The sequence below is a fragment of the Poecilia latipinna genome, unplaced genomic scaffold (genome assembly GCF_001443285.1).
Source record: "Poecilia latipinna isolate Pla-1442-1.1 unplaced genomic scaffold, P_latipinna-1.0 Scaffold1428, whole genome shotgun sequence".
Classification (NCBI taxonomy): Eukaryota; Metazoa; Chordata; class Actinopteri; order Cyprinodontiformes; family Poeciliidae; genus Poecilia; species Poecilia latipinna.
Window position 1 is genome coordinate 138085 of NW_015114044.1, and position 27800 is coordinate 165884.

Genomic DNA, 27800 nt, shown 5'->3' on the forward strand with positions numbered 1-27800 from the left:
GTTAAAATGGGGCACTGTGTCATGTGAAGCAGGATGGGGCAAATACTATTAAACAGTGCAGAGTGCATTATTTTGATGTTTGTGATTACCGTTGAGATTTGCAAATATCTCAAAAATTGGGCTAGATTTGTTTAAATGGTAAAATGGGGCAACGGCAAAGCCAGAAAAAAAAAATTAAGAATTAGAAAAAATTCTGGGCTGAAACAAAGGTTTCATCACTGAAACATTGTGCAAGTCATTATGTAGAGTCTTTAAATGATAAAGCACAAGGGAAGAGCATGATTGCTGGTCAAACGTTTACATACACTTATCTTGTGTATAAATTTTTAGAAATAATTCGATGTCAGCTGTTCTCTTTTGGGAGTTAAATGATTATACAAAAACAAACACGGATGCACAAGTTTGTTTTTTTATAGATTGGGGCTGTATGAATATATATAAGCTTATCTTATTACTTTGATCCCGTGTAGTTACGGGAGAGTTCATACTTGTGCACTCAGTTCTGGCTTATTAAGTCATTAAAGCTCTTTGTGGTACAATCACTTAACAAACCCCAAATTAACATGACGCTCACACTCACCATGAGTGGATGTAAACTTTTGAACAGAACATTTTGATGAGATGCAGTACTTTTGTGCTCATCTCTGTCAGGTGTTTTTATTTTCCTCTGGATGGCATGTGGCTCAGCCTGCAGCTGCATTCACAAGTGCTTAAATATTCCAGTGACGATGCAGAAAATAATTTATGACACATGTTGACTATTTTCTGCCTGTTACAGTACAAACAACATTGCTTTGAGAATTCAAAATAATTATATACAAAAAGTTGCACAAACACATTAAAAAAAAAAAAAAAAGAAAAAAGTTTGAGCTTTTGAATGCCGAGAGGAACCTGGTTTGAACTTATCGCTCCATAATGTTTTACACAACTGTTTGGCAGAGTGGTGGCCATGGATGTAAGTGGACATCATTTTTTATACTTCTTTTTTTTTTTCCACAAAGTAACCCGTCCGCCTGAAAACAGTCATATTATTAGTTGTGCAGCCTTCCTTACAGACACTAACGGGGGAAAGTTCCTGCATTAACAGTGATAGCCCTCCCAGTAAACGTTGGATTATTCTGCTCAGAATAACGTGCTCCTGAACCATATGCTCATAATGCCTCATTGTTATAATAAAATAGATCTTTCTTTTTTTGTTTCTTCAAAAAGTGCAACGTTATATCCATACCGATACATAATGATTTAAAGTTATTTATCTTTAATAATCCCATATATAGCTAATATCCCCAAACAAAAGTACTTTTAACTGTTAGATCCTATTTACAATCTTCTTCCTGCTACTGTTACAGCCTCCCAGCTCAGTTACTTATTCAGAGAGGAGCAGCTGAGAAAGGTGAACAAAACAATTATACATTTATACAAATAAAAATATCTATACAGTGACATACAGTATCGAAAATACAAAGATACCCTTTTCTTTGTTACAGTACAGTGTATGGGCTCTTGTTTTGTTATCGTCCCTTTTGGATATTTGTCAGAACTTTTGCTCCACTTGTTAAGGAAGAATCTAAAAGCCATTAATAGCAATTTTATTAAAAGTTAAAGATAGGAATGTATGGCTGAAGTTTTGTAAGGCAGGAAATATATCAAAGCAGGAATTATCTATTTGGTTTCGATAAAAGTAGGGGAACAGATTTCTAAGTATGCACACTGGCTGAGACAGAGGTCTGTCTTCATGGCTTGTCCTCTTGCTTATCCACGTTGCTAAGAAATGAAATGAAGGGGCTCGGGACATGCGTTTGGGGATGAGCTTGCTTGAAAGTTGAACGTACAAAAATACTTCAAGCCGTGTTGAGATTAGTAGCTCTGTGTGGACGTGAAGGGGACAGACTTTCACCAAGACAGGACGCCAGTTTTTGTTATCAAAATTGACCTGTCGTCTTATTTTGTCATTTCTACACAGAAAAAAAGTGCATCAGAGACTTTGCTTTGCCTTTCATCTTACGGTACGTTCACTGCCTTGTCTGCATGATTTTATGTTCATAGAAAAAACACAGTGTTCAACCCCAAACACAGACATGCAGTGGTGTAGATATGCTGGTGTCACACGTGGCTGCGTGTCTGTACACGTGCTTCATGCTTTTCTGCTCTCCACACACACACACACGCACACACACACACACACACACACACACACACACACTCCATCGAGCCCGCGACGCCGCAGAAGACGGATCCAGAGATCGCACCCATCGGATGGCCACAAGCTCCTCACATGTTGTACGCAACGTAGATGGGATCCAGCTGGTCGGCGAGGAACGAGTCACGCAGGTGCATCCGCTGCTTCTCGCCCCTGGAGTTGATGGGTATGACGCCCGGGTCGACGATCACCACCACGCCCACGATGAGGTGGTGCTCCTCCAGCACCACGTTTGTGATGAGGGGCACGAGGTCCAGCGCGTCCTGCTCCGAGCCGCACAGCTCCGACACCACCACCAGCAGGTTGGTCCATGTAAACACAGCACTGCAAGGGACGAGAGCGAGGAGATTTACGTCGGTGAGGTTTAAAGAGCGAGAGAAAGAGGCACAGGGATAACGTCGAACCACCCGGAATGAGCTGGGACGTCGCCAAAATGTAATTGGAAACACAAACGGGAACGATTTTTAGGATTGGAAAAGCATCGGCGGCACCCTCACCTCTCAGCTATACTCCGGTGAGCTCGTGACACGGATGTTTCGATGTCGGTGGGGTGGTAGCGTAACCCTCGTAGCTCTAGCGTCTCATCCAGTGACCCAACCACAAATAGAGCGTCATGCCGATCTGAGACACAAAGAAATATTTGCAGAGTGCAAAGAAAAATTTTGTTCAGTTACTGTAAGAGTGAACTTATCTCTTTGTAATCACAGGGAATATGGTGTAGTGCCTTGCAAAAGGCACCCCTCAAGCCTTTCCACAGTCACGAGTTTCTTATCAGCATTTTATGTGATAGACCAACACAAAGTGGCACACTGGAGCAGAGTGGAAGGAAGGGCATTTTTGTTTGTAAAAAAATTCAAAATTATGGATAATTTTTCTTATGTACTACTTTGTGTTGAATTGTTGCAGAAAGCCCCCAAAATACTTCAGTTTATACTATTATTTTGCAGCTAATGATGAGAGAAAATGTGGAAAAGTTCAAGAGGTGCGAATAAAGTTTGAAAGCTTTGTCAATAACTGTTGATAAGCTTTGTTGTGACGTCTCCGTGGAATAATTTGTAAAAAAAAAAAAAAAAAAGCATCATCACCAGTAGTGCTGAAACTTATTTAGTCTTTTATGCATTTTTAAATACCTAAATCATCTGATGATCTGTTTTCACAAGCCCTGTATATTCAGACTTACCAATTCCAATCGTCTAATTTCAGGCTAACTTATTTTAAGTTAGTTTTGAGTTTGGTCTGCCTCTTTACCTCCACTTGCGTCCAGCAGCTCTGTCCTCTTCACGAATCCCAAGTATCCAGTTCTGGCCCACAAAGTGTGCGGGTCTCCAAAGCTGAGCTTGGTGTTGAAGTGGTTGGCCTGAAGACTCTCCTCGCCGTAGATGGTGTAGTAACCGCTGGCATTGTGAGGGCTGTTCACCCAGATCTGAGGCAGGCAAACAAAAATTGTGTTTGCTCAACCCTGGAGTGTTTTTTATGTTGGTACAAAGACGCTGTCGCCTCAAACGAGCAACTTCAACCACTTTACCTCCCCCAGGTGAGAATCGCCGAGTGGACCTTTGGTCTCTGGGTTCACGATGATCACCCTGACGCCTGGCAGGATCTTAAAGAAACGACACCAATATATCATCAACATGTTCTTGTGTGAGAATTTAGCAAGACGGTCTATAACAGTGGAGTACACTTTACGTTTCCCCACCTTGCCAGACTCCATCAGAGGAAGACTCTGAGGTGCTCCTCTCTCCACCAGCCTCACTCTGAAACGCCCAACAACATAAACAGTCAGGCACACGTTTACAAAAATGCTGAGCCTTAAACCTAAAAGGGACACTAAGCAGAAATATCATCAAGCTACGACTGCAGACCACACACCACACCCCATTTGTCTGCTCAACAGAAATATAATGCAGGTTACGTCCACAACAGTGCCAGTGGGAGGGACTGACGCAAGCGTTCCTGCACCGGATGTCTCGAGAGAATTCAGACGTGCAGAACGACCCTTTGACTTTTATAACCTTGCTTGAGGTGCAAGCCATTTACTGTCTTTTTCCGTTTTAAAGAGCGGATGTCGCTGCAGCTCGTTAAACCTGCCCGCATTCAACAATCGATAGAAAAAGAGTCTGCAGAGGAAGCCCAGCCCACTGACACCGTAGTGGATTTATTGTGCAGATGTTGAGTCTTTTATTTATTTGACGAGCCAGAGTGGCAGGTTGAAGTGTTTCGTGGTGAGCTGCAGGAACTGCACTGTGAAAATGGAGTAAATATTATACTATAACAAATTAGGTTTTCTAAGTATTATGAAATAATACTTGATTAGTTACCAATGATTGCTTTTTTAATGGATTTAGAGAACTGCATACAAGTATCCTAATATACCTGCCCTCAGTTAATTTGCTAATTGAACAAATTGTGGACAAGTAAGTAATTACAGATCTTTTTCATGACATGTATAAATAATTATTACAATTTAATTGTTGCGATTGTGACATTTTTGGCATCAAAACCGGAACAAAATAAGATCGCTCCTTGTGAATTAAAAGTAAAACTGGTTTTATGCTACGAACAAATAACAAATTTCAAAAACCTGAAACGGACTGAGCTGTAAAGTTCGGTAAGGTGAAGTGGAAAACCGTTCCGTATCCAGACGGCTCAGATTTTGAAATCCCTGCATCCTTTGAACTGACGAGGCGAGGAACCATCTGGCGCATTACCAGAACAAAATCCCAGAGTCTAAAAATTGTGACGGTGTTGGACAAGTTCAGACAGATGGTATGAGTAGCTCGCCTGTCTGCAGAGGCTCTGTTAATGCTGGATGACACAGCTTTTACACCGACATATGCTGTCATCCATATCGCGTCTTTATCACGGAAGAATATTAAATACTTCGAAGAGACAACGTAAAAATCACAATTTGCATCCTGTTTAAGGCGTAGTAAACGACTTAAAGAAAGAAATGAGGCATGTTTTTAAAACAGAGAACGCATTAAAAGATGAATGAGAATGTCAAGTACCTGAGCTTTTATAATAATCAGGAATAGACAAAAAAAAATAATCTAAAACGTTTAAAGGACGTTTAAAGGATGCTGAGAACAGATAATACAGAGCCTAGTAGATAAAGAGGTTTTGAGCTGCTGCGGTTAACGGCATCAAATTTAAAGACATCATTAAGAGGAAAAGCAATCAGGAATTTGATCTTTATTATTTTTGTGTATTTTATTCAAAACTCAGGGTAAATGCATTATGCTCATAACAGAAATAGAATCACAGTTTAAAACGTTTTGCGGAAAAAAAAAGAGTAACATTTCTAACTTATTTCATATTGCCAAAGCTCAGTTTTGAAGCTTAAAAGCGTTGAGTGGTTTATTTAATCATGCTGTTTTAGTTAAAAACGAGCCTCCTGTGCTCCTACCTGTCATGACGTAAAGACTTCATGTCCACATACACCGTGCAGGGATCAGGGCCTGTGGTTCCCTGTGGCACGCACAAAACGTCAGACAGGTTCACACTTTTAATGTTGAAAATCCATATTGAATTATTTCACCGCAAATATAAAATGTGAAAAAAAAAAAAAAAAAAAAATCTACATAAAGAAACTGGCAGGCAACTTGGCTTGAGCTAAAGGGACAGTGCCAACCCGTCCTGGGTTAGCATATTTTAAACAGTGAAAATACAAATATTACGAATCCTGGTTTCTTTTTTTTGTTTTACAATTGTTCAGACCAGAGGAGGTACGTCAATCAAACTAAGACAGAACAAGTGCTGATGTTTGGTTTACCTGCAGGCAGATAGCAAGGTTAACTCTGGAGCCAAAAGCTGTGCTGACCGCCCTGGACGACAGCCCCACGTCCTTAAACAGCTTGGAGAAGGACTGCGAGAGGACAAGACGAGGACGCTCCTCCGCTATCACGACGCAGCTCCGCACGCACGACAGGTTCACCCCGCGGGCCTTGAGCACAACCAGACGCGACAATCATATCCAAGTTTGTTCGCCACAAACCCCGAGTGTGTGTTGTGCGCAGGCCCTCACCTTCAGTAAGTCGGTCTGAGTGCCCAGCCCTTTAGTGCACAGCTCCATGACGGAGTAGGAGCAGAAAGTGTCCCTGATGCGGTACTGACTGAGCGTGCTCAGCCACAGAGACACGCTGCTCTCCAGCTCAAAAGGAGGGATCAGGATAGACTGGTGGCCAGAGTAAACACTGAAGGTTAAAGTAAAAAAAAAAATGATGATGAAGAGCTGAGGAAAACCAGCGCAGACACAAGCATAACGTAAAGGAGGCGATGGCTCACTGCACCTTGCAAGGCACCACAAGACGAAGCCCAGACCGCAGTAAGGATCCAGACAGATGGCAATTTGGCGAGAAGAGTAAAGCTCACACTGCAGCTTTATGGAGCGACAAAGGGCACTGACTGCTGCGTGAGAGATCTGTGATGAATGCACAGAAAAGGTTTTTAACTACTGTTATTTTCTGGTTTCTTTTCAAATATGGAGAGCAATCACCATTTGATTGTCTAATTAAGTAGAGAGAAAAAGATCTCACGCTGGTTTCATTGTCAGAATGAAGTTTTATTAGCCTGCTGTAACGACATAAGATGATGACAAGTTTGTTTTGTTGCAAAAGTTGCTTCACTTAATCATAACCTTGAGATGACAAAGCATTCAGTAATGTGTCATTGTGTCATTTTCTCAGGAGAATAAAACTACTAACCTGGTTTTGTGGCTTTATTTTATCACTCAGAAGTGAGGTCTCAGTTTTCTTTTTGTGATAATGTGTTTATTGCATCTTTATCTCAAGATAGCAAGAAATTCAAATGATTTTATACAGTTTTAGGGTCTGATTATCTGATAACATTTCATTATTTTGTCACAATAACATAAACAGCTGTCTAGATGAGAAAATTCACATTAGATCTCAATCCTGTCTCGTCGTGATAACAATTTTATTTCATGATTATGTCGAGATAGAGTCATTTTGAGCCTATTCAGTGCGATTGCAGTCCATATTGTATGAATAATTACATTTTACAGTTGTTATATATATATATATATATATATATATATATATTATGGTAACAGTTTGATAATCTGACTGTTATATTTTAGAAATGAATTTTACTAGAGACATGCAAAAAGCAGGATCTCCCACCTTGACGCCAGTGAGCATGCCTGTAGTGGAGACGCTGAAGTCCAGATAAGCGATCATCTCTGCTGTGGGAGGTTTGTAGATCTGTGGAGGGCGTCGGCGAGGGAGGTCGTCTGCAAACAAGAACAGAGCAACGCTTTTAAAAGGAAGAAAATGCATGTAGGACAGTAAGAAATAAGTACAGAATAATGTTTTGTTAAATAACATTTTATGGGTATGTATCTCTCATAACTCATCTTTGGAGAATCCTGTTTTACAGAGAAATGAAAACCACACGATGTGAGCAACTGTCTGCTGTCGCCACGTTCCCGTTCAGGAGGAGTGAATGCTTTAAGTCAACGAAATCTGCTGGGTTTCAGTGCATAGAAAATTTCTATAACCAATTTTAATAATGAACTGAACTTTACTGGACTGTTTGTTAACTCGGGTCTATTTGAATATATGTGTGATTGGACGGAAATGAACTTTTTCTTTCTCAAGTGCCTGGAGATGACGTGTTATGAATGGTCCCTAAATGTTTAAATTGAACTGAATCGGTGGGTTTTATCACCTGTGTCAATGACGGTTGGCCAGGTTTTGATGTTGACGGATGCTGCAGCCTCTTTGGAGCGCAGGATCCTCATGAGGTTCTGCGTGGTGAGGATGCACGCGGCTTTGCTGACCTGGCAAGAAAACACAGGTGTGATTCATAAGGAAAGCAGAAGCTGCTGCAGAATTTAAATGAGGAACGAACACCCACACACCCAATCACGCAACATGATCGCTCTTTCTGATGCTGAATTGTTCAGCTGATGTTGCTGCTGATATAGATTTGTTTTGTAAACAAGATGTGCCTTCAACAGGTCACGCAACTGTTAAACACGAAGAACATCGACGATATGAACGCGAGTGAAAATTTGTCGACAGTCCAGGCGTCATTAATGCCCTCTGGAGAGTATGAGTGCTTTTCTTTTTGCAAAGCATTGTAAATATCCAAATAAATTAAATATCTCCACGTTTCTGATTATTTCTCAGCATAAAAGCTACCATGATTATTTAAAAGTAACGTGACGAAAACATTTTTAAACAGGCGTACGTCAATGATCATCCGAACAGTCGGCAGAGTGGCTGCCAGGTTCTGCGGGTGCGGAGGCCTGACGTTGACCGGAACGCAGCCGGCGTACAGACAGCCGTAGAAGGCCGCGATCAAATCGATCCCTGTGCGAAAACATGGAGGACAACCGCACAGTTATAAAAAAAAAATGTAAATCATTTAAGTCTCATCGTAAGTAATCTTTAGACAGAGTCAGAGGCAACTTGCCAGGAGGATAGAGCAGCACCACATTCTCCCCGGTGTTGATGCTGCTTTTCTCAGAAAGGGCAGCTGCTATCTTCTCTGCTCTCTTGTGAAGCTGGACGCAGGTCGCTGTCCCAACTGACACACCCTAAAGGACAACAACAACAAAAAAAAAGAGGAGATAAAGACACGTGATGTAGAGTAATGCAGAAATCAGTGTTGGGAGAAGCCGGACAGGAGTAACTTTGTACCTTTGCATTAAGGAGAACGTAGAGAACATGGTCCGGGTCAGTCTGGGCCCTCCACTGAAGAGCTTCAGTCAAATACTGATGCTGCAATTTGGTGAGAAAACTAATGAACAGCAACAGATCTACAGAAGCGCAAACAATTACACAGGGCAAATCCTGATGGGAGTAAAATAAAGTGGCGCGCAGAGGCTGCACAGCTCAGTGACAAATAATCCAACATAAACATCCAACATAACGTATAACTCTCACTTTGAGTCAGAGGTGGGTAGAGAACCCAAACATTTTACTCGAGTAAGAACAGAACCACTGCAATATATTTTACTCATCTCAGAATAAAACGTGTCCTCCGAGAAATTACTCAAGCAAGAGTAAAAAATAGTATTTGGTAAAGAGATCAAAACATCAGTAGATCACATCATCAAACAGATCAAAATATAAGGTTGTGTGGAAAAAGTTGGTATTTCAAGGAACTAAATGGAAACTAATTCATATAAATAACATAATTACAAAAATCAAAGTCAGATGAAAGAAAATATTTCCAATTCAATTTCTTTCAATATAAAATTTGTGAAGCTTGAACAAAAACCGAAAGTGTGTGTCTGGATCTGCTTAACTTTTATTTAAAAACATTTGTTCTTCATTCAGTGAAGAACAGCAGGTAGAGTATTCAGAGATTTTACTCGTGTAAGAGTAGTAATACTTCATAATAAGTAAAAATAAAAAGTCCAGCAGAGTAAAAATACTCCTAAAAGTAAAAATCCCCCCCCCCCAAAAAGTTACTCAAGTAAATGCAACTAGTTACTACCCAACTCTGCTCTGAGTCAACACAGCTCTTATAACCACTTGGGTGTGAGAGGTAGTGAACATCAGAGGATGCATATCTTATAAAACTCAAACAAGCATGCACCACAGCACAGGTTAACACGTGAATAAACACGGGTGTGGGGAGTCATGCCAGAGAGGACTGCAGTTCTTACCATCACAGTGGGCCACATACAGAGCTACATCCAAAAGAAAAAAAAAAAAAAACGGAGCAGAAGGAAAGAAGAATCCAGATTTTTTTCTGTAAAACAAGGCTTTGGATCTACTGTGGCAGTCGATAGTATCCAATCATCACTTTTATAACTCTAACACCAAATATTGAGTATCAAATGTATCATCATTCCTGCAGCTTATGTAGCGGCAGGTGCTGTTAGTAATTCAATAGATTAGGATCTAGCGTTTGGTTGGACACGTGGGTTAAAGTCCTACCTTTCGGACCAGATCCTGGTCTTCGATCATGCCCAGATCCCTCCCTACAGCCTGGGCGATCCGCTTCCCCGCCACCAGGTTCCCCACCATGACGGACGCAGGACCGACTCCGACTACGAAAGAGGAAGACATCGGTAAGCATCGAAAAGCCAACGCACGCTGACATGAAGAGATTCTCTTTTTAGTCACAGTTACTTATGATTAATGAACTAAATGCAGTTCTTGTTTTAATGTAGCAGGAGAGCAACACAAATATACAAATGTCAACATAGAGGGAAAGAAAATCTTATCAACTTTGCTGCAAATCAAGTACTAAACAATAACATCTTAATGATTCGGGAGAAACAGAAGCCAAAATAATCCCTGAGATTAAAAACTGTTTTTATTTCTTTCACAATTGGATTATTTACCTTCTCAGCAGAGGGTGAAGTAATTATGTTAACTATCATTAACCAGCACCTTACAATCAAGTACTCTGGATGTTTTTTATTGACACCTGAGTACAATATACATCTTAATTTACTTTTCATACCACCACAGTTACTGTAACAGGATTTACATCTAACAAACAAAATAAAAGGAAAAACCAAAAAAAAAACATTATTTCAACACAAATTTATACACGTTAGCACTTTATGATTTCAATATGTTAGGAACTAGATGTTTATTGACCATAATGTGCATTCATACCTTCTTTTAATTGTAATTTCTAACATGTTTTTACTGTTGTATTTAAGCTGATCCTAATCTTTGTGTACATTTTTTGTTTTTTTATTTTTTGGCCACTATCTATTGCCAAATTAGTCAACGAAAAGTAGCACAACAGATTGACATACAGTACGTAGAGAGACAACAATAACAATGAGTGAGTAATTCTTTTGTCAGACTCACCCGGCTGCTTCTGGCGGGGCTTCGGCAGGTTGGTGACGCACGTGTGGGGGCACATCAGGATGTTGCAGGGGTGCAAGTTCCCATCCAAGAAGAACTGCTTGGTGTCGGAGATGTGGATGCCGCCGAGGGGTGTTTTGGGCAAGGTGTTGGCCGGGACCAGAGCCAGACAGTAAAGGCCAACCTGGTGGATGCTGTCGATGGCCTGGAGGGGGAAGCCAGGAAACCAGGTCAAACGTTGGTCACTTGGAAACATTAATTAAGACGCTTCTCGTTTACCTGAAGCACTCTGCTCATCCACTGGAAGCTGTCCTCCTCGCTGGCATCTGGCCTTTGCTCCGCGACAATTACGACCCTCTCATCGTAGAACACGGTGACTGAAAACACAGCGATCCTGACGTACAAACAGGAACGGGAGAAAATAGTGGAGACTTTTCAAATAATTCAGAAACAGTTTAACATAGAAGGACTACAGAAAAAGTATCCATGTCCCTTTAGTAACTCACATAAATAAACCGACATAAAGTAGTTCAGAAGACGATATATTGTTGACTGCACAATTGTACCGGATTTTAATCAGGGGAATGAAGACAAACAAGTCAAACTTATCAGATTTATTCTCAATATTTTTTTTTATCAAGCATTATTTTTCTCCACTTCACAATTATGCAACACTTTACATTCATCCCCAGTAAAAATAAATTAAAGTCTGTGGTGATGAAGTGAAGAGACTTGGAACAAGTTTGCAACAAACTGAACTGTCCAACTGCATTTTTTTTTTACATGCTATGTTTGCTTTCAACCAGTAGATGTCAGTAGCGATAAAGAGAGAAATCAACAGTCACACACGTTGGAGGAACATGCTTCGTCTACCTTCCACGGTACACCGTCTTGACCGGCTCCACGGCCAGAGCGGTGGCCACCAGGTCGTCGGCGTTGTGCCTCCGGCTGCTCACCATCAGTAAGCCTTCTATCTTCCCCACCACAAAGATCAAACTGCCCTGTGAAGGCGGGAGGAGGGGCAAAAAGCTGAGTCAGTATAATGCATGTTGAGGGAGCCACGGTTTCACACGACTGGAGATGATATAATGAGTCGTACTTACTGGGCCAACAAACCCCAGGAGTCCTGACCGCACAAATGGAATCTCTCCAATAGGAACTCCATTAGCGTTAACCGGTATCACCTGAGCAAATTGCAGAGAGAAAGCCACATTAAACAGCTTCCTGTCAGCACACACACACGCACGCACGCACACACACACACACACACACAGCAGGCTGTTGGATCATCTCCCCCCTCACACATACCTCAAAGGTGTTTTTGGTGAGTCCAGGAAGGCCGTAGTACATCGTGCCTCCAGCACGGGAGTTGATTATTATCTCTCCTATCTCGTCGGTTTTACACAACTGAGGAGGCCCGTCTGGCCTAACTATACACATCAGAGCTGAAGGTACAAAAGAGGAAACCATGAAATAATTGGAATCCCTTAAACAATGACACTGAGCGTGCTGGCTGTAATCCTGATGCCTTTCTGTCAGGGACATCGGCTAAAAATGTCAGCTACATCTATGTCTTCTGCAGTTAAGTACGGGATTTGTTTGACCGTACTAACATGACGCGTCCGATGACTTGTTACAAATCGATAGAGTTACAAAAAGCAGCAGAACCAACTGCATGTGAGTAGAAACTGTTGAGGTAGTTCCTAAAAACCTGGAATAAATGAGAACCTGCTTCCTTCAGCTGCTGCATCTTGTTACCATCCAGAAAAATAAAAAAAAAAATTCTACAAAAATATGAACATGTACTATCTCTGTAGTGTCATGAACTAACTCACTCTACTGTCGTGTCTCAAAAATAGCTCATATGAAGTTTTAAAAAGCAGAAATGATTCACTTCAGTTTGTATTGAGAGTTTAAAACATTTGTGAAACACTACAGTCTACGACACCGTTCTTTAAATGATCTATTGTAACCAGCTGGTTAATGCCCGTTTTGTTTTGTTTGGATTCAGGAGGTGGAAAAGTGATTTGTCGCAACCAAACATAAAAACTTATGACTGATGTCTCATTGTGCGTTCTTCTGACTAACTATTATTTCCATGCAGTGGCTTTCCAGACGGCACCAGCACCAGACAGCACGATGGTACTTTTACGTGTTTATGTTCCAGTAAATTTCGATGTGGCTTTGTTGCAGCTTCCTCTAACCTCTGTATCTGCATGACATTTATTTTTCTTTCTTTTCACATGACTAATGCAGGTCCTCACCCCCAGGCATGACGTGTCCCACGTCTTGTACGGTCAAGGCGGAGTTCTTGTCCTCGGTGTTGACCCGGATGACCCCGTAACTCAGGCCGCCCATGGAGAGGATGGCCCGCGCGGGGAGGGGCGCGCCTGGGACTCCCGGCCTAAAGAAAGCAAAAACTCAATTAAATATTTGCAATTACACCCATCTCATCTCTTTGGTTACCACTTTTACCATCAGCCAATGTGCAAGTGTGCATTTTCATCCATGTAGCAGTTCCAGAAAAACATACGGAGGTTGTGGTGTCTTTCATAGATTAATTATGTTGCTTTGTGGCTCTGGTGGTAAACAAATGAATTCTTCACACTTTTGACCGTTACTGCAGCAGCTACCATTATAATTCATAATCTGAAATATCTTTTTTTTTTTTTTTTTTTTTTTAGATTTTCCTCCTAAAAGGTCATGTCTGCTCTCATTAACTGGATGATAACTCTAGTTAGATTTTTAAAAAGCAGACATATAAGCAGAACTGCAACAGTCTGCAGAAAATGGAGAAAACTAGAAGCATTCGATGTCCTCGGTTGTAGTGTCCTTTAATAGGCCCCAGGCTTAGTGAGCTTGGTTAAAATTAAGCTAAGGCAATGCATCTATCTTGTTCAGGTTCTTTTTGTTTCCCATCCTAAAGTCCACAAAAAACATGTTAAAAACAAAGGAACAGTGAGGTACCTGCGGATAGCTACTGTCATGGCCTCAGGGGAGGCGGCACAGGGGCAGATAACTTCAGGCTTCAGTCCATGTGACTGAAACAGATTCAGGAAGGCATCACAGGAAGAGACAGACCCTGGAAACGAACAGATTCAAAATGTTACATCAAATCCATTTGGGTCTGCAACAGGCATGTTGAACGATTTTGATTTCAAAATGCCACATTTTGCCAAAATAAAAAATAAAAATACATATACATACATACATATATATATATATATATATATATATATATATATATATATATAGAAGGTTTTTGTTCAATTTTAAAGCACAAACACAAATGGAAGCAAATATTTTTTTTAATTCTTTCTTACATTTTTAAACATACCTGGAAAAAAAAAAACTTAAAATAAACTCCAGACTCCTTCAGACATGCTTAGAACCAGGAGTTCAGCCAAAGCGGGTTTTTCCAGATTTACTCACAGGGGTTAGCACCATCAGCAACAATGAGCATTCGCAGTGAAGCCAGGCTGACATCTCTCTGGTCCCGATGAGCCATCATGGCCCAGTGCAGATCACGGCACTTCACCAAAGCCACGCGAGCTGCAGAGCAGGAAGAGAAACGCACCAAGTCACACGGGATTTTAAACAACAACGAGGCTCGCAGCGAAAGACTGACGTCGTTTACCTTTATTCATGTGGACCCTCTGCACCCAGGAGAGAGGACAAGCTTTCATTACGGCATAGGGAACGCTGATGGTGTGTATCCTGTTCATTACAGCCTGGGACAAAAAAACAAAACAAAAAAAAAAACACGGGAAAACAGAGTAAAGTTTAGCTGGAGGCAAACTACAAGGCGGCATTCTTACATGTTGATGTTTTAACTGTTATAATTGTCATCTGTTAAAATGTTATAATCAGATTTATTGTTAAATTAATTATTTTCCTTTTATGTTTTATTGTCTTTTCCAGATGTTTCTTGATGTGAAGGAAAGGAAGCTGAACTTTCACTGATCACAATCTAATTTTAAGACTAGGGTTTTTTTTTGGTTTTTTTTAGTTGTCTGTTCTTGATGAACCTTATTCTTAAGAGTGGCTTTAGTTTTGCAGAAACATCTAGAGTTATTCTGCTATAGGCTAATGCTGCTGGACGGTACACTGACCACGTCTCCTCTCTCAACTACTTGTCATCAATTCTCCAATTCTGCATTATTTGCAGTTAATCCTGCTGGGTTTTTTTCCAATAAGGAGCCACTGATGGAGATAACAATGCCATTAACTTTGTCTACTCTCTTTGTTTTGTTGAGGGTTTTTTTTTTTTTCTTCCTGAAGAAATATCTATTGTTTAATGCTTCTGTGTTTCTTTCTTCAATAAAGCCAGGAACAGTGGCAGTGACTCCTCTGTTAGGGGCTCCGGATGTTTTTAGAAGAGTTGCGTCACTTAAACCTGCACATTGCATGAATTTATCCAGAGGGAAAACACTCACAGTGAGAACACCGTGCCATAAGCCCATGTCCTTTTTGAAGTCCAGGACATTCACTAAAGTTTCCCCTTAAAACAGAAACACAAAGAAGATCATAAACATTTTGTCGTCCGATGTGTCGTGCGTACGACGCCGTCGCCAGCCATCCACTCACCCTCGCAGTAGTTGCAGGCCTGGGTCAGCGCTTGACAGTGGGTCAGCATGGCCACTTTAGAGACGGCCACCCCAACCACCGTGCCCTCTTTACTGGCCTTGTACTTCACACAGAGGGAGCAAAATGCGGTCAGAAAGGTGCAAACATGTCCTCAAACATGCTGAAATGAATTATCAATAGGATTAGACGGGTCGTTCAGGCTAAAATTGGAATCGGGGGTGAGGGGGGAGTCGGCGAGCCCAGCTCTGTTACCTCGATGTATGCAGGATCGGTGTTCGCTGTGGGGATGTGCGGCTGCCAGTCTTTGGACGGCTTGGTCAGGTATTTAGAGTCTGTTATCACCCACTTCATTCGAGGCCAACCTGGCAAAGAGCATCATCAGGAAACTGTAAGTTAAACGTTTAGATTAAAATCATTTGGAGATTTCACTAGAAAGGCACCGTCCATTTTATTTCCAAGCAGTTTAAAGTAGGAACCACCAAGACTAAGCTACTTACTGCTTTATAAGTAGTAAGTAGGAGAGTTGACTAGTACATAATAAAAACATGCTTCAGGCTTGATTATTGAGAGATTGACTGTTCTGTTCAAGAAATCCTTCAAAATGCAACGTTTAAAATCTTGTATTAGAGTTTTTATTAGGAGAGCAACAGCGATGATGTGACCCCCGAAGCCTCTCTCGCTCTTTAATTGATTTAGCTGAGACAGAAGCACGCCAGTCAAATCGGATAAAACTGACGAGTTAGTTGTTGCTTCAGGGGAGATCGTTATTTATTCGCTGACAAGACACTTCGACATCTGCGGGGAAAAAAGTAACACCAACAAAACCCCTCATTTCAATCTGCACGGCCCGTACGACGCAGCCCACCACCATAAAGAAGAGCTTTGAGTTCCTCTGGACTAAAACACGGAACATTTAACTTTTTTATTAACCACACAGAACCAAGATAGAGCATTACTGAACTGCCTGGACTTATTCTAAGTATATCCCTAACATTGCTCTGCCCCTGGTAGTTCACTCTTCTCTCTTACTTGGTTCAAATGAGAATCTGCTTTAATCAAACAAACATTGAGTTTAATAGGAAGATGCTGAAAATACTTTACTGGTCATTTTATTGTTAAAACTCGTTGTTTGAAGGCATATCTTCTAGTAAGTGCATCTTATTCTTCTCTTTACATATCTCGGCACACTCCAGGCACCTTCCATACCTTTGAATTGCAGTATTTCACCAGTGGGGGTCTTCGGCAGGCCTTTCAGGCAGATCTCGCTCGTCAGAGCCAGACCGACTCCACAGCTGCCGAGCAGGAAGCCCACCTGACTGATACCTGCATCCTAAAAACGCAGTATGCAGTTAATCACAAAATATAGCAAAATATACGTCTAAATGAGCCCATTTGCTGTGAAGGGTTCCATACCTTGCGAGACAGCGGTACCTCAATGGGTACAGGTATGACTTCAGCCAGGAGGCAGCCGTAGAAGGCCACCCAGAACATTCCTGGGTCGCTGTTTGGATACACCAGCGCCACCTACCAAGACAGTAACTTTCCCTTTAGGACTGCTTTCTGTCTCGACTTCTATTGATTGTGCAAAAAACTCTGCGGGGTCCCTGTAAAAACTCTGAAGTCCCTTGAGAAACTATTCTCATCCTTAATTTTGTTTTACAGAGAAACAAAAAGCGGGGAGCAACTTGAAGCAATATCTGTGTCTAATGACTTTGTCCTGTCAACAGATCCTACAGTACCACCTGCAATCTCTGTATTTTTTCTCAGATTTACTTTATATCTGACTCTAATTAAGGGACATTTGTAGGCGATTGCTATCACTGGATTTTACTTTGGCATCAGAGCAAATGGGACTAAATACAAATGAAAAATAAAGGTATTACATTTTAATAAAAGTTTGTATTTTTTCCCTTCAATATTCCAATCATACACTTCTTTTTGTTAGTCTGTCACATAAATTCCCAATAAATCGCAAGAAAAACTGTGTTTTTATGATGACATACTAAAAAGTGTAAGAGGTTTGAACAGTGTCACAATAAATCACACCTTCTAACAAGTGGAAATATGATAAGCACATTTTCCTGTTGACTTGTAACTAGATTTTAAGGATGTGGCTTGTTGGTAAAATGGTACTGAATCTTCACAGCTAATGTCGGAGGTTTGCAGATATTTAAAAAAAAAAATGCCTGCAGCAAATTTTCTGTCCTAATAATCCTCTTCTGTATCTGCGTGTCTGCAGCCTCACTTTGTCTCCGGGTTTGAGGATTTGCTCGTTCTTGGTGCCCAGCTTGTTCAGGAGTGTGTACGCCAGCTTCACGCTGCGACTCCACAGCTTCCCTAGCACACAGAAGGTGGGGAGGAGGCGACACGTTACCACGGCCAAAAGCAACCTCATGTCACGGATAAAACACTTTTTTTTTTTTTACATTTTCAGTATAAGGCTTCCAGGCAGATTAAAAAAAAACAAACAAAGAAAAAAACACAGACTTGACCAAAAACCTTAAGTCCTTGGTCATACAGTTGAATCTTGTGTCTCACCATAAGTCAGGGTGTAGAGAGGCTTGCCCGTGATGTCCAGAGCAGTGAGAGCGGGGCTCTTTCCCTGAGTGGCCCCCCAGCGGGCCAACGCCGCCTGCAGGGCTGGTGGCCAGTTGCTGACCACTCCCAGAGGCTCCCCTTTCACCGGGATGATCTGACGGCCCTCCGGCCGGGGAGTGTTGGGGTCCGGCTGGGGCACTGTGATGAGCAGAGACCACAGACGGTTTTTGGGTAGTTTACAGATGGATGACTCTCTTTACGAGGACAACAAAAAGTCAAGCCAAACGCATTCATTACAGCTCACAGGTACTGTCCCTACTGTCCACCCATAATCTTCTTTATTCATGCAGAGACGGGACACGTGTGATGTCATCAGACATGCACCGCTCTGAAGCTACATCTACTGAGTAAAGGAAAACAAAATCAGGATTTTATGTGCAGACCAGAAATAAGTAGAGTTAATAATGTTACGTAATGTTATTAATTTTAAGAGCAAACAGCAAAAAAGATTGTTAGTTTATTTATTTAGAGAATATCACATTTACTTATTGCTCCTATGGCATAACAAACCAAACGGAAAAAGGTAAATAATTTCTAAATGTCTGCCCCGGAGGCGGAGCTTGGAATATTTAATGATCTTAAAAAAAATAAGCTCCACTGCACTGATCTAGAATTTGCTGGCTACAGATTACATTTGTAAAAGTTTCCATAAAGACTTAAACACTTCCTACTCACTTATGGAGTTCCTCAGGGTACAGTGTTTGGATCAAAGGGATCAATTATGCTTACTTTTTTTTTTCTGTAAAGGTTGATTATTCCAATTAGACTATTTCTGAAATACGTCAAAGTTTTGCTTTTTAAGAACTTCATTTAAAAAAAAAAAAATCACTTTTTGTTGCTAAAAACACAAACATTGAAACACCTCCAACAATGCAAAAAAAAGTGTGCATAAATGACGGGAATGACATTACATAACACTAAATTATAACATTATCTGATTACTACATTTACTATCCACTAATGTGAACCCAGATGGGATTGTGTTCACGTTTATGGATAAAGTAGTTGTAACTCGACTTCGGGGTCAGGGGTCAATGAGTTTTCTGAGCCAGCATACCTTGGACGATCTCCTCGGAGTCGTCAGTGAAGAACTCACTGAGCGGGGGTCTCTTAGGCCTCTTCAGAGTGTTTAGCAGCTGCTGGATCTTTGTGGAAACTCTGCTGCTCACAGGAACTCCTACGGAGATGGTGAAGGTGGAAACACGCGAGAATGAAGCAGTGACATTTCACAGCCCTAGCGAACATTACGGTACGTCAGGATGTGTTCAAATGCATTAAAATCTTATCATCTGCTGTTCTTCATTCCATTTCATAAGTTTTAGAACGGGTTTGGGCTTTTCATCAGCATTAACTTCGACGTTGGGGCAATGAAAAGCAGCAGCTCTAGGTGGGTGTCATCGATACTGGGAAAACACAGAGAGATCTGGGAGAAAGGTTTTCAATCTCAGGGCCACACATGAGGATAGTTTGTTGTATTCCCTTCTATGATCATCCAGTACAAACGACAGGGAGAGTGAGGGTTCACCAGGAAACAGGAGATAAGAGGCTGTGGTTACGAAAAGTGTCCTTACTCTGCATATTACCTCTCCCTGTTAGCCAGTCAAATAAGGATCAAAAAGACAAAAAAAAAAAAAAAAAAACATTAAGTCTGATGCATGTGATACAAAAGATGAAAATCAACACCTTTCTCATGAAAGAGAAATAAGCAAATGTTAATAAAAAAGACGCCTAGGCTTAGGCTTGGCGACTGTGTGGCGAAGCCGTTACCATCGGCGGTCTCCATCATGCTGGAGCGGCTGTGGCCGCGGCTCATCCCTCGGACGACGGCGTTGGAGGGCAGGTCCACCCGCGGGCCTCTGGATGGGGGCGCCACAGCCGTCACATCTGGAGGAGGGGCGGAGTTCTCAGAAGGAGCTGAAAAGAAAATGAAGTGCAAACAAATTTCACTGGAAAGAAGCAAGAAACAAGTAAGCGTGAGGACTAGATACTGCGAAATGTTTCGTGAAACCCCAGAGACAAAACATTGGAGTTATTTTGTTATTTGAAGGTAAGATTTACTTATTTCCTCGGGATGCAGATTAGTTTTTTAACATATTTATAAATTAGGCAACATTACTAGTAAGCCCAAAGTATAGTTTCTACTGTTATGCCGAGTATCACTTCTAGTTTAGTAAAGGCCAACAAAATATAGAAGGATGTCGTCGTTTACAAAAGCAGGTAACTTTATACTTTCTGCTTCCAAATTGAGAAAAATAAAACGATGATCTCAAAACGTCCAATAAACTCAGAATCTAGTGAATAATAATGAGTTTGCGTTACTTAGACATCCAGTACTCCCGTGAGGAGTGTTAGATTTATGTTCTACTTTTTTATTTTACCTCAAATGCAAAATGTATCATAACTCCACAATCAGGACAGCAGACAACAGCAGCAGGGAATAAAAATGTTTGATAAAGCTGTAATGTAGCTGAAAAGCATCTTCTTAGTTTGTTAAACAGAATCGGATTTTTAAAGAGAAATTCACTGTTTATCACAAAGTAAAGGAGTTTCACATTAGACTTCTCAGGGTCCTTAGCAAACTGACTGCGGGAGCAACTTGTAGGACAAATGCAACACTTTTGTGTCCATGAATATTTCATCAAACCCTTCCTCACCAATGCGACTGTGAGCCAGCATGTCCGCCACGGCTGCAGCGCGGCTCTGCTCCTGAGGCTGGCGGTGAGGTTGCTGCGGAGGTTGCTGCTGCTGGGGCTGATGGTGAGGCTGATACAGCGGCTGGTACTGCGGCTTGTACTGCGGCTGAGGCTGGCTCTGCGCCTGAGGCTTGGCCTCACCGTGAGACATCGTGGAGGACGCGGAGGACGAGGTGGAGGAGCCCTGGGCGGAGCGGTTCATCCAGTAGTCCGAGCTCTGCAGGTTGGGATGGACTTGAGGCTGAGGAGCGACCGCCGAAGACTGCCTGCGTGCAGACATCTCATCTTCAGACCCTGACGAGGAATCTGTGAAAGACCAAGAAAAAAAAAAAAGAAAGAAAGAAAGAAAGCGATAATGTTTAGTTTAATACGTTGATGTCTGAATTTACAGGTGCACTGAAAGAGAGACAAAAGTCTGGGCATTACCTGGTGGTGTGCGGGTTTCAATGGGGGACTGCACATAAGTGGAGCGGCGCTTGGTTGGCATTGGCAGCGCCATTTTTTCCTCTTTGTTTTTAGCCAGTGCAGCTTGGACAGCCTCTGTATGGATATCTGCACAGGCAGAGGAAAAAGAACACACCTTGAGTCCAATGTACTCTAGTTCTGAGGCAAAAGACAACAAGAAAAAAAAGGAAAAAAAATCAACTTAAATGGACTTAAAGTTTAAGGTTTTGCTGTTAAAGCCCTTGGCCTTTGCAGGCCAACTCGCTAAGAAGCTCTTCTAGATTCATATGGTGTGAACGCAGCAAAAAACTTTTATTTTATCATTGACACATTGGAACACTGGAGATTTTCTTTTTCCAGTTAGATCTCGCAAGCAAACTCAAATAAACTCAAATAAATCATCTTACAAGATTAAATCCATCTAGACTTGATGAGAAGGATTACTTTATTCTTAGCGATAACATTTTAGCCTTTTTTTTTTTTTTTCCAGCGAGATCCTGCTTAAAATCTGAGAAAGGAGTGATGAAAATGTTTTCTCGACGAAGAACGAAGCCACGAAGGAGAGAAGAAAGCGGCGTATTAGCCCACTCGCAAGCCTACACAGACAAAATGCACACAGCAACAAACACAGCGATGGCTGTTCACTCGATGACACCCACAGGCGCATTAAGTGGCACCACGTGACCGAGAGCACGCTCAGACCATGCAACACAACATGTGCAAGAGAATTATGCGCTGAGAGAAAACACATTTATTACTTCAGTGAAATTGTTCGAACATCGAGAGATAAAAATAAATCCAGAGCGGCCCACTGCACAGCGGCAACGGGGACTATAATTACGTAAAAGGCGCTCTGATGAACAGATTACTGTGGGCTAAATTATCCTTCCTCATAATGTGCATTTCCCTCCCTCTCACACACAGGAGCGTCAGGAGAGGGCGACTCCTCAAACGTGTCCTGAAGGATGACGGTGTTTCACAGAGACAGTGTGGCGTTTAGAAGCTGGGCTTGTGTTTAACCGCAGGTCCAAGCTACAGATGAATCCAGTGGTACAACACAAGCCTGATGTGGGAACAGGCTTGTGTTGTACCAGGGAATTCCTTGCTTTAACTTTGTTTTTTTACAAGTTTGAGGTTCGATCTGTCATTTACACTTGAAGCGTAATAGTAAGAGAAATAATGTGGGATTGGTAGTAATGTTTATAGGCCATACCTTTTGAAGAGTAGGAAGATAAGCAGTGCGTTTACTGCAAGTCCAGCAGGAGTTGAGTTGCTTAAGTGCTGAAATATCTGAAGGAGGCCAGGCTTTACAGCTTAGAAAATTATGTTTTATATCATAGTTTTCTGTTATTTGGGTTTGAAGGTCTTGATTAGACTAAACAAAAATGACCCATCTGAACTGAACTGCACAACTTCTATGGAGAAGTGAAATTTCTACATATTAAAGTGGATGTACACAAAAGTTCTGCTTTGTTTGCGGCGCGTGTCACAGCGGCACAAACAGAAGTTGCTGCTTATTGATGGAACTTTACTGGATTTAATTCCTCTCACTGTCCTTTTTATGTCTCATTATGATGAATGCATAAAACTTTAAAAAGTTCTGTACAGAAATATGGTCGCATACATGACATTGGATATTGTTTTGAATATTAGAATGACGACATCAACGCCAATTAATCCACATTTCCTCACTTCTAATTCTTTCCCATCCATTTATCACAGCATAACCACCATTAGTCTTAAGTTTTAAGACATTAATCAGCAAAATCTGAATCAGGGTCAGCATAAAAGATAGTAAAATCCATGCATCAGGCCAAATATACAAGTATTACCGCCTATTCGATATTTTTGATCTGAGCAATTCTATGAAACTGCAATATTGCACACGCTGACATTGCTTTGACAAATCAATTTTTATGAATTGTGCTGCCGTGACAGAAAATCTCAAACTGAACTGCTTTGACTGAAGTCATTTATTTATTTAAGTTATTTACCTGACAGTTTTATTTTTGAAGATGAACACTTCCTGTGTCAAAACTACAAGTATGTATGTGCCGATCCACTATCCAAGCATAAAGAGCAGTTGAAAAATTACTTACCTGAATTTTAGAACCTGCAAAGTAAAGTGCTAAGTTTATGAAGCATTGTGACATTTCAATGTGTGTAAGTTTTGTCCACGCACTGAAATATGTCACAAGTCAAATTATTAAGGTCATATCAAAATAGCTAACATTAGCATTGCACTTGATCAAAATGGCAGCAGAAGCAGCATTGGAGTTTTTTTTAAAGGTTATCTTTATTTGATGTAAAAAAAAAATTTACCACTGTTTAAGTGACGTTACAGATCATTGTAGTTCTTACTTAAACTAGCTAATCCTGTGTTGGAGCTACAGGTTTTTGGGGGTTTTTTTTACACCTTGATTTAAGCAGGAAGATTGAATTGAGATTAAAAATCTCTTTTTCAAGGGAGAAAGTAAGCTGTTCAAAAACCAGACAGGAGAGACTGCAGCGTCATCAAAATAACTGAGCTAAGTGGGACACTATTCTAATTTCTGTTAACTCATAAAATGTGTGCCATTTTATTACATTTTAAAGCTGCTAAGAACCTCATTAGGACTTTGTGTTAGTAAATTGCTGTTCTTTTGATGACTCCAATCAGTATTGGAGAAGAAAGTCTTTATCGGAGAGTTTACTAATTACAACTGCTAATCTGTAAAATCTGGTACAAATAATAAAATATTAGTCATTAACATCCAACTATTACCGAGTTCACTTTTTTTTTAATTGGTCCAAAAGATAGCACAACTTCGTCACTGAAACATTTCAACACAGTTTTGAAATATATATTGTAAAGGGTTATTGATTTAAATGAAATGCACATTGAGCAGAAGTGAGTTGGCTGCCACAGCAACTCTCGCTGCATCTTGTTTCCCTCCAGTGACTCTGTATAGATCCACTGCTGCTGACATTTCAGATGACTCCACAGGTTTGTGCTGTTTTCTTATTGTCCCCTCTTCCAGCTCCCCACCCTCATCAGTCAGCAGCAGGCCTTGCACTTGGGGCTTCCCTGGATGTGGCTCAATAAAATACTTAAATAAGGAATCGGAGCCACGGTTGAATTATTCACTATTCGTAAAATAAAGAAGCCCAAAAGTTGCAGTCAAGTGTGAATACTGAGGAAACAAAAACTGGGATAATTTCCTGATGAAAAAACTGTCGAATTACTTTTCTTATTATAATCTGAACAGGCAGTGCATTGTTGTCACCTCTGAAGCTAAAGTGCAAACTGTGGTCCCCTGAGTAGGAAACTGTGGAGCAGCTGATGTAAAAATAGAAAGTGGAAAGCTTGCATGTATGAATGCAGGAAAAAAAAAAACATGTTGAGGCTTTGAAAAACAGCAGATCGTTTTGACAAAAATTGACACAAACTAATAAAGATGAAGTGAAGTTAAATTTCTGGGAAAAAAATAGGGTGGAACTCTTGAAATGATTTTGTGGGACGACAGGACTAGACAAATGTGGCTCACTAGCACAGGTTACTAATGCAGATTGACACGTATCTAATTTTTTGACAAATTTGATTTTTTTTTTTTTTTTTTCAAAACAGAGAATGGTGCAACACAAAGTATTCCTTGAGCAACATGAACTTTCAGTTTTCTTTTCAGGCCGGGATTTGAACGCAAGGCAAACGTGCTACCAACTGCAGCACAATTTACAGGTTTACAAAGATTGAGCTGCTCTGTGGTTTCAGTGAAATATCACATTTTTAGTTCACTGTGGAGTAAGCAAAAATAGAATAGTTTTGCAGTTCTAATTTTTAAAAAAATTACTTTTAACTTTGGGTCTATATGGCAAAAAAGTGTAGATACCACTGCTTTACCAGGGTTTCCCCCAGTGTGTTTTATAAGCCTGACAGGCCACCAGGCTTCACTTGTGCCCCCACCTGGCTTAGCAGTTTTTCATGTGCTAACCTATATTACTTTATAGTTGGTGTTCAGATATTAATCTTCCAGTAACACATAATTATGAAGTGATATATTCAACTTTCCTTTCAGTTTAAAAAAATCTTTAACTCAAAAACACGGCGGGCCGCTGGATGAATGACTGCCGAGCGTCCCAACCACCGGGCATAGAAAGTTTTCTGGGGGAAACTATTACTAACATTATTTATATAAAAATCAAAAACAATGTAAAATTATATATACATTTTTTAATAATAATGATAAAAATTTAGTGTTCAATCGTTTTGCATTCAGAAAGTTATGGGTTCAATTCCAGCTTCCTCCCCTGAATGTTGCTGTCGTTAAGCAGCTTTCAGTGGCTGCCATGACTAGAGGAGAGCTATTCGAATTCAATCCACATCGTTCCTTCTGAATGCCTTAGCGGTCTCCAGCTTTTCTGGCTCTTGCTGCGTGTGAAATGTTGGATCGGCACGTTTAGAGTCAGTCCTATCCGAGTCGCTCTTGAATTTTTGATTTTTGAGCTCTGATTTCTCCCTCTGTTTCCCCGAGTTGTTTTTAATTTCCTCAGTAACTCGGTATAACAGACAGGCTCTGGTTCATACGGCTTCACGGCGAGCCTGCTGGAGTGTTACTGTGATTCCCACAAGAGCAGAGCAGAAGGAGACGATAACAATAAGAAGCAGCAAGACGTCCAAGTGAACACCAGCAGTATTCTCCATGTGGTTTCGGTGACCTTTCACCTCGACTGCTCAGACTCTCCACCATCAGGTTTCCCCATCAGGATCAATACCGTCACACACATCCAGCCAGTGACATCATGTTGCAGGGAGTGGGGGGCCCCTCACAAAGGGGTTCCCCAGCTGCAGCCCTCCATTGCTGACTGTTTCTCTAATCTCCTCACACTCCCATAAACAAACACGCTTCCAATGAACTCCTGTTTAATTGGTCCCTTTGAGACAGCCCATTGTGTGACTTTTAAACACCGGCTCACTCATCAAGCCCGGCTCACGGAGGCTCATCAAAGGTGCTCGAAGTTTGAGCAGCAAGAAGCAAGCGCGGCCGTTTCCTGACCTGATCTGTAGCGGTCATCCCTGGTTCCTCCGTTGCGATGCGTCCGGCGAGAGCGGCGTTCACGGTACCGGGACGAGTTGGCGGGGGCCGAAGCGGGGACGTGGCTGGACGAACTGGGAGCAGGGGGCTGTGCGTCGTTCTGAGGGGGCGCCACTGTCAAACAAAAACATCAAACCTCTTTTAGTGGGAAAGATGTCCCATGTAAACTAGAACATCTGTAGTTTTTCATGTGAGTAGAACTTCTGTGTTTCAATACTGGTAGGTCTGAGGGAACAAAAGGTCAGTTATCACCCTGAAAAGTACAAAGACCTTCACTACTTTAACTTGATGATGCACAGGGAAAGTTCCAGACTGTGTGAGCTCACATTTTGGACAAAAAACAGTCCAGTAACAGCTTGAGAAGCCCTCAGAAATGGGCTCGTTTTCAGCCCGCCCGCCTCAATCCAAACAATTTCTGGACATACTAAGCCTGGAGTGCCAATAAGTGGCACTAATAGTAAAACTCTTCAGTGTGGAGGTTGTCACTGAGGCAAGAAAGGCCGGTTTCCTACCTTCAGCAGCAGTGTGTAGAGCAGTGAGGCAATTTAAAAGGGAAACTGGGGAATTTGTATATAGATTGGAGCGTCTCTAGTTTTGGCAATATCCAACACTTTTCTACTTGGAAGTCATAAGAAAATGGGCTTTCTGATCGATTTTATGAGCACAAATATTTAGATGCTGCTCAAATAAATAACAGCCTTTCTCAGAAATTTGGTGTTTGTATCTTATGGTACAAAATGTATTTAATTTTCAGGAAGTATATCTGTTTTTTGGGGGCTTTTTTTTTTTTTTTGCATGACATGGTTTCAGGAAAACATCTGGACAAATGCAGGACGGCCACAACAGTAAAGCCACCCAACACAACAGGCTGAAATGGCTTCCGCTGTGGTAGAAACCTTAGCAGTGATGCAAGGCGTCCAGATATCCAGTAGAAGTTGGAGTCTGTGTGTGTTCTCAGAAACTAAGAGGCGATCTGATCTTACCTGGAGTTTGGATAATGTAGGGAGCCAGGAGTTTAGTCCTCTTCTTCTCGTAGCCCTTCTGAGTGATGTCACCTGTGAAGCAAAAATGTTACTCAGATTTAAATTTGCAGGGGAAAAAAAAACACACAAACAACTTATCCATCGACTGCGCCTGACAAAATAAAAGACAAAGTTATCAACATTCTCCGCCAATGACTGCATGAATTAACAGTGACTCCCTCTGATTTCGAAAGAAGCCATCTGCGATCAAGGAAGGAGAGAGAGCGACAGGGAAAAATACCCGCGTTGGAAACCAGTAGGCAGGAGGGTGAAAACAGATGGGTGCGCACAGTGCTGCAGTGATCTCTAGAGATGGCTGCGGGCGTCAAAGATGAGCCTCAATGAAGGGAAAAACAAAACAGGACTAAATGTGGACGGAGACG

General features: G+C 41.3%; 1 protein-coding gene across 1 annotated transcript; it reads right to left on the reverse strand.

Moving 5' to 3' along the window:
• Window positions 1-766: 766 nt before the first annotated feature.
• Window positions 767-27466, reverse strand: LOC106962535 (disco-interacting protein 2 homolog B-A-like; the record flags this gene model as incomplete). The annotated part of the gene is made up of 39 exons (XM_015057002.1): window positions 767-2524; window positions 2698-2821; window positions 3449-3623; window positions 3726-3800; window positions 3897-3954; window positions 5607-5668; window positions 5973-6143; window positions 6225-6393; window positions 6490-6620; window positions 7342-7451; window positions 7889-8000; window positions 8414-8535; window positions 8639-8762; window positions 8866-8946; window positions 9840-9863; window positions 10114-10226; window positions 11005-11206; window positions 11281-11395; window positions 11875-12002; window positions 12105-12185; window positions 12310-12446; window positions 13266-13405; window positions 13969-14083; window positions 14434-14553; window positions 14639-14732; window positions 15438-15502; window positions 15589-15691; window positions 15841-15950; window positions 16795-16918; window positions 17002-17112; window positions 17834-17925; window positions 18127-18324; window positions 19244-19363; window positions 19758-19775; window positions 19954-20100; window positions 20841-21185; window positions 21306-21431; window positions 26357-26509; window positions 27379-27466. Coding segments are annotated over 39 exons (4836 nt in total), but the record flags the coding sequence as incomplete, so codon positions are not given.
• Window positions 27467-27800: the final 334 nt, after the last annotated feature.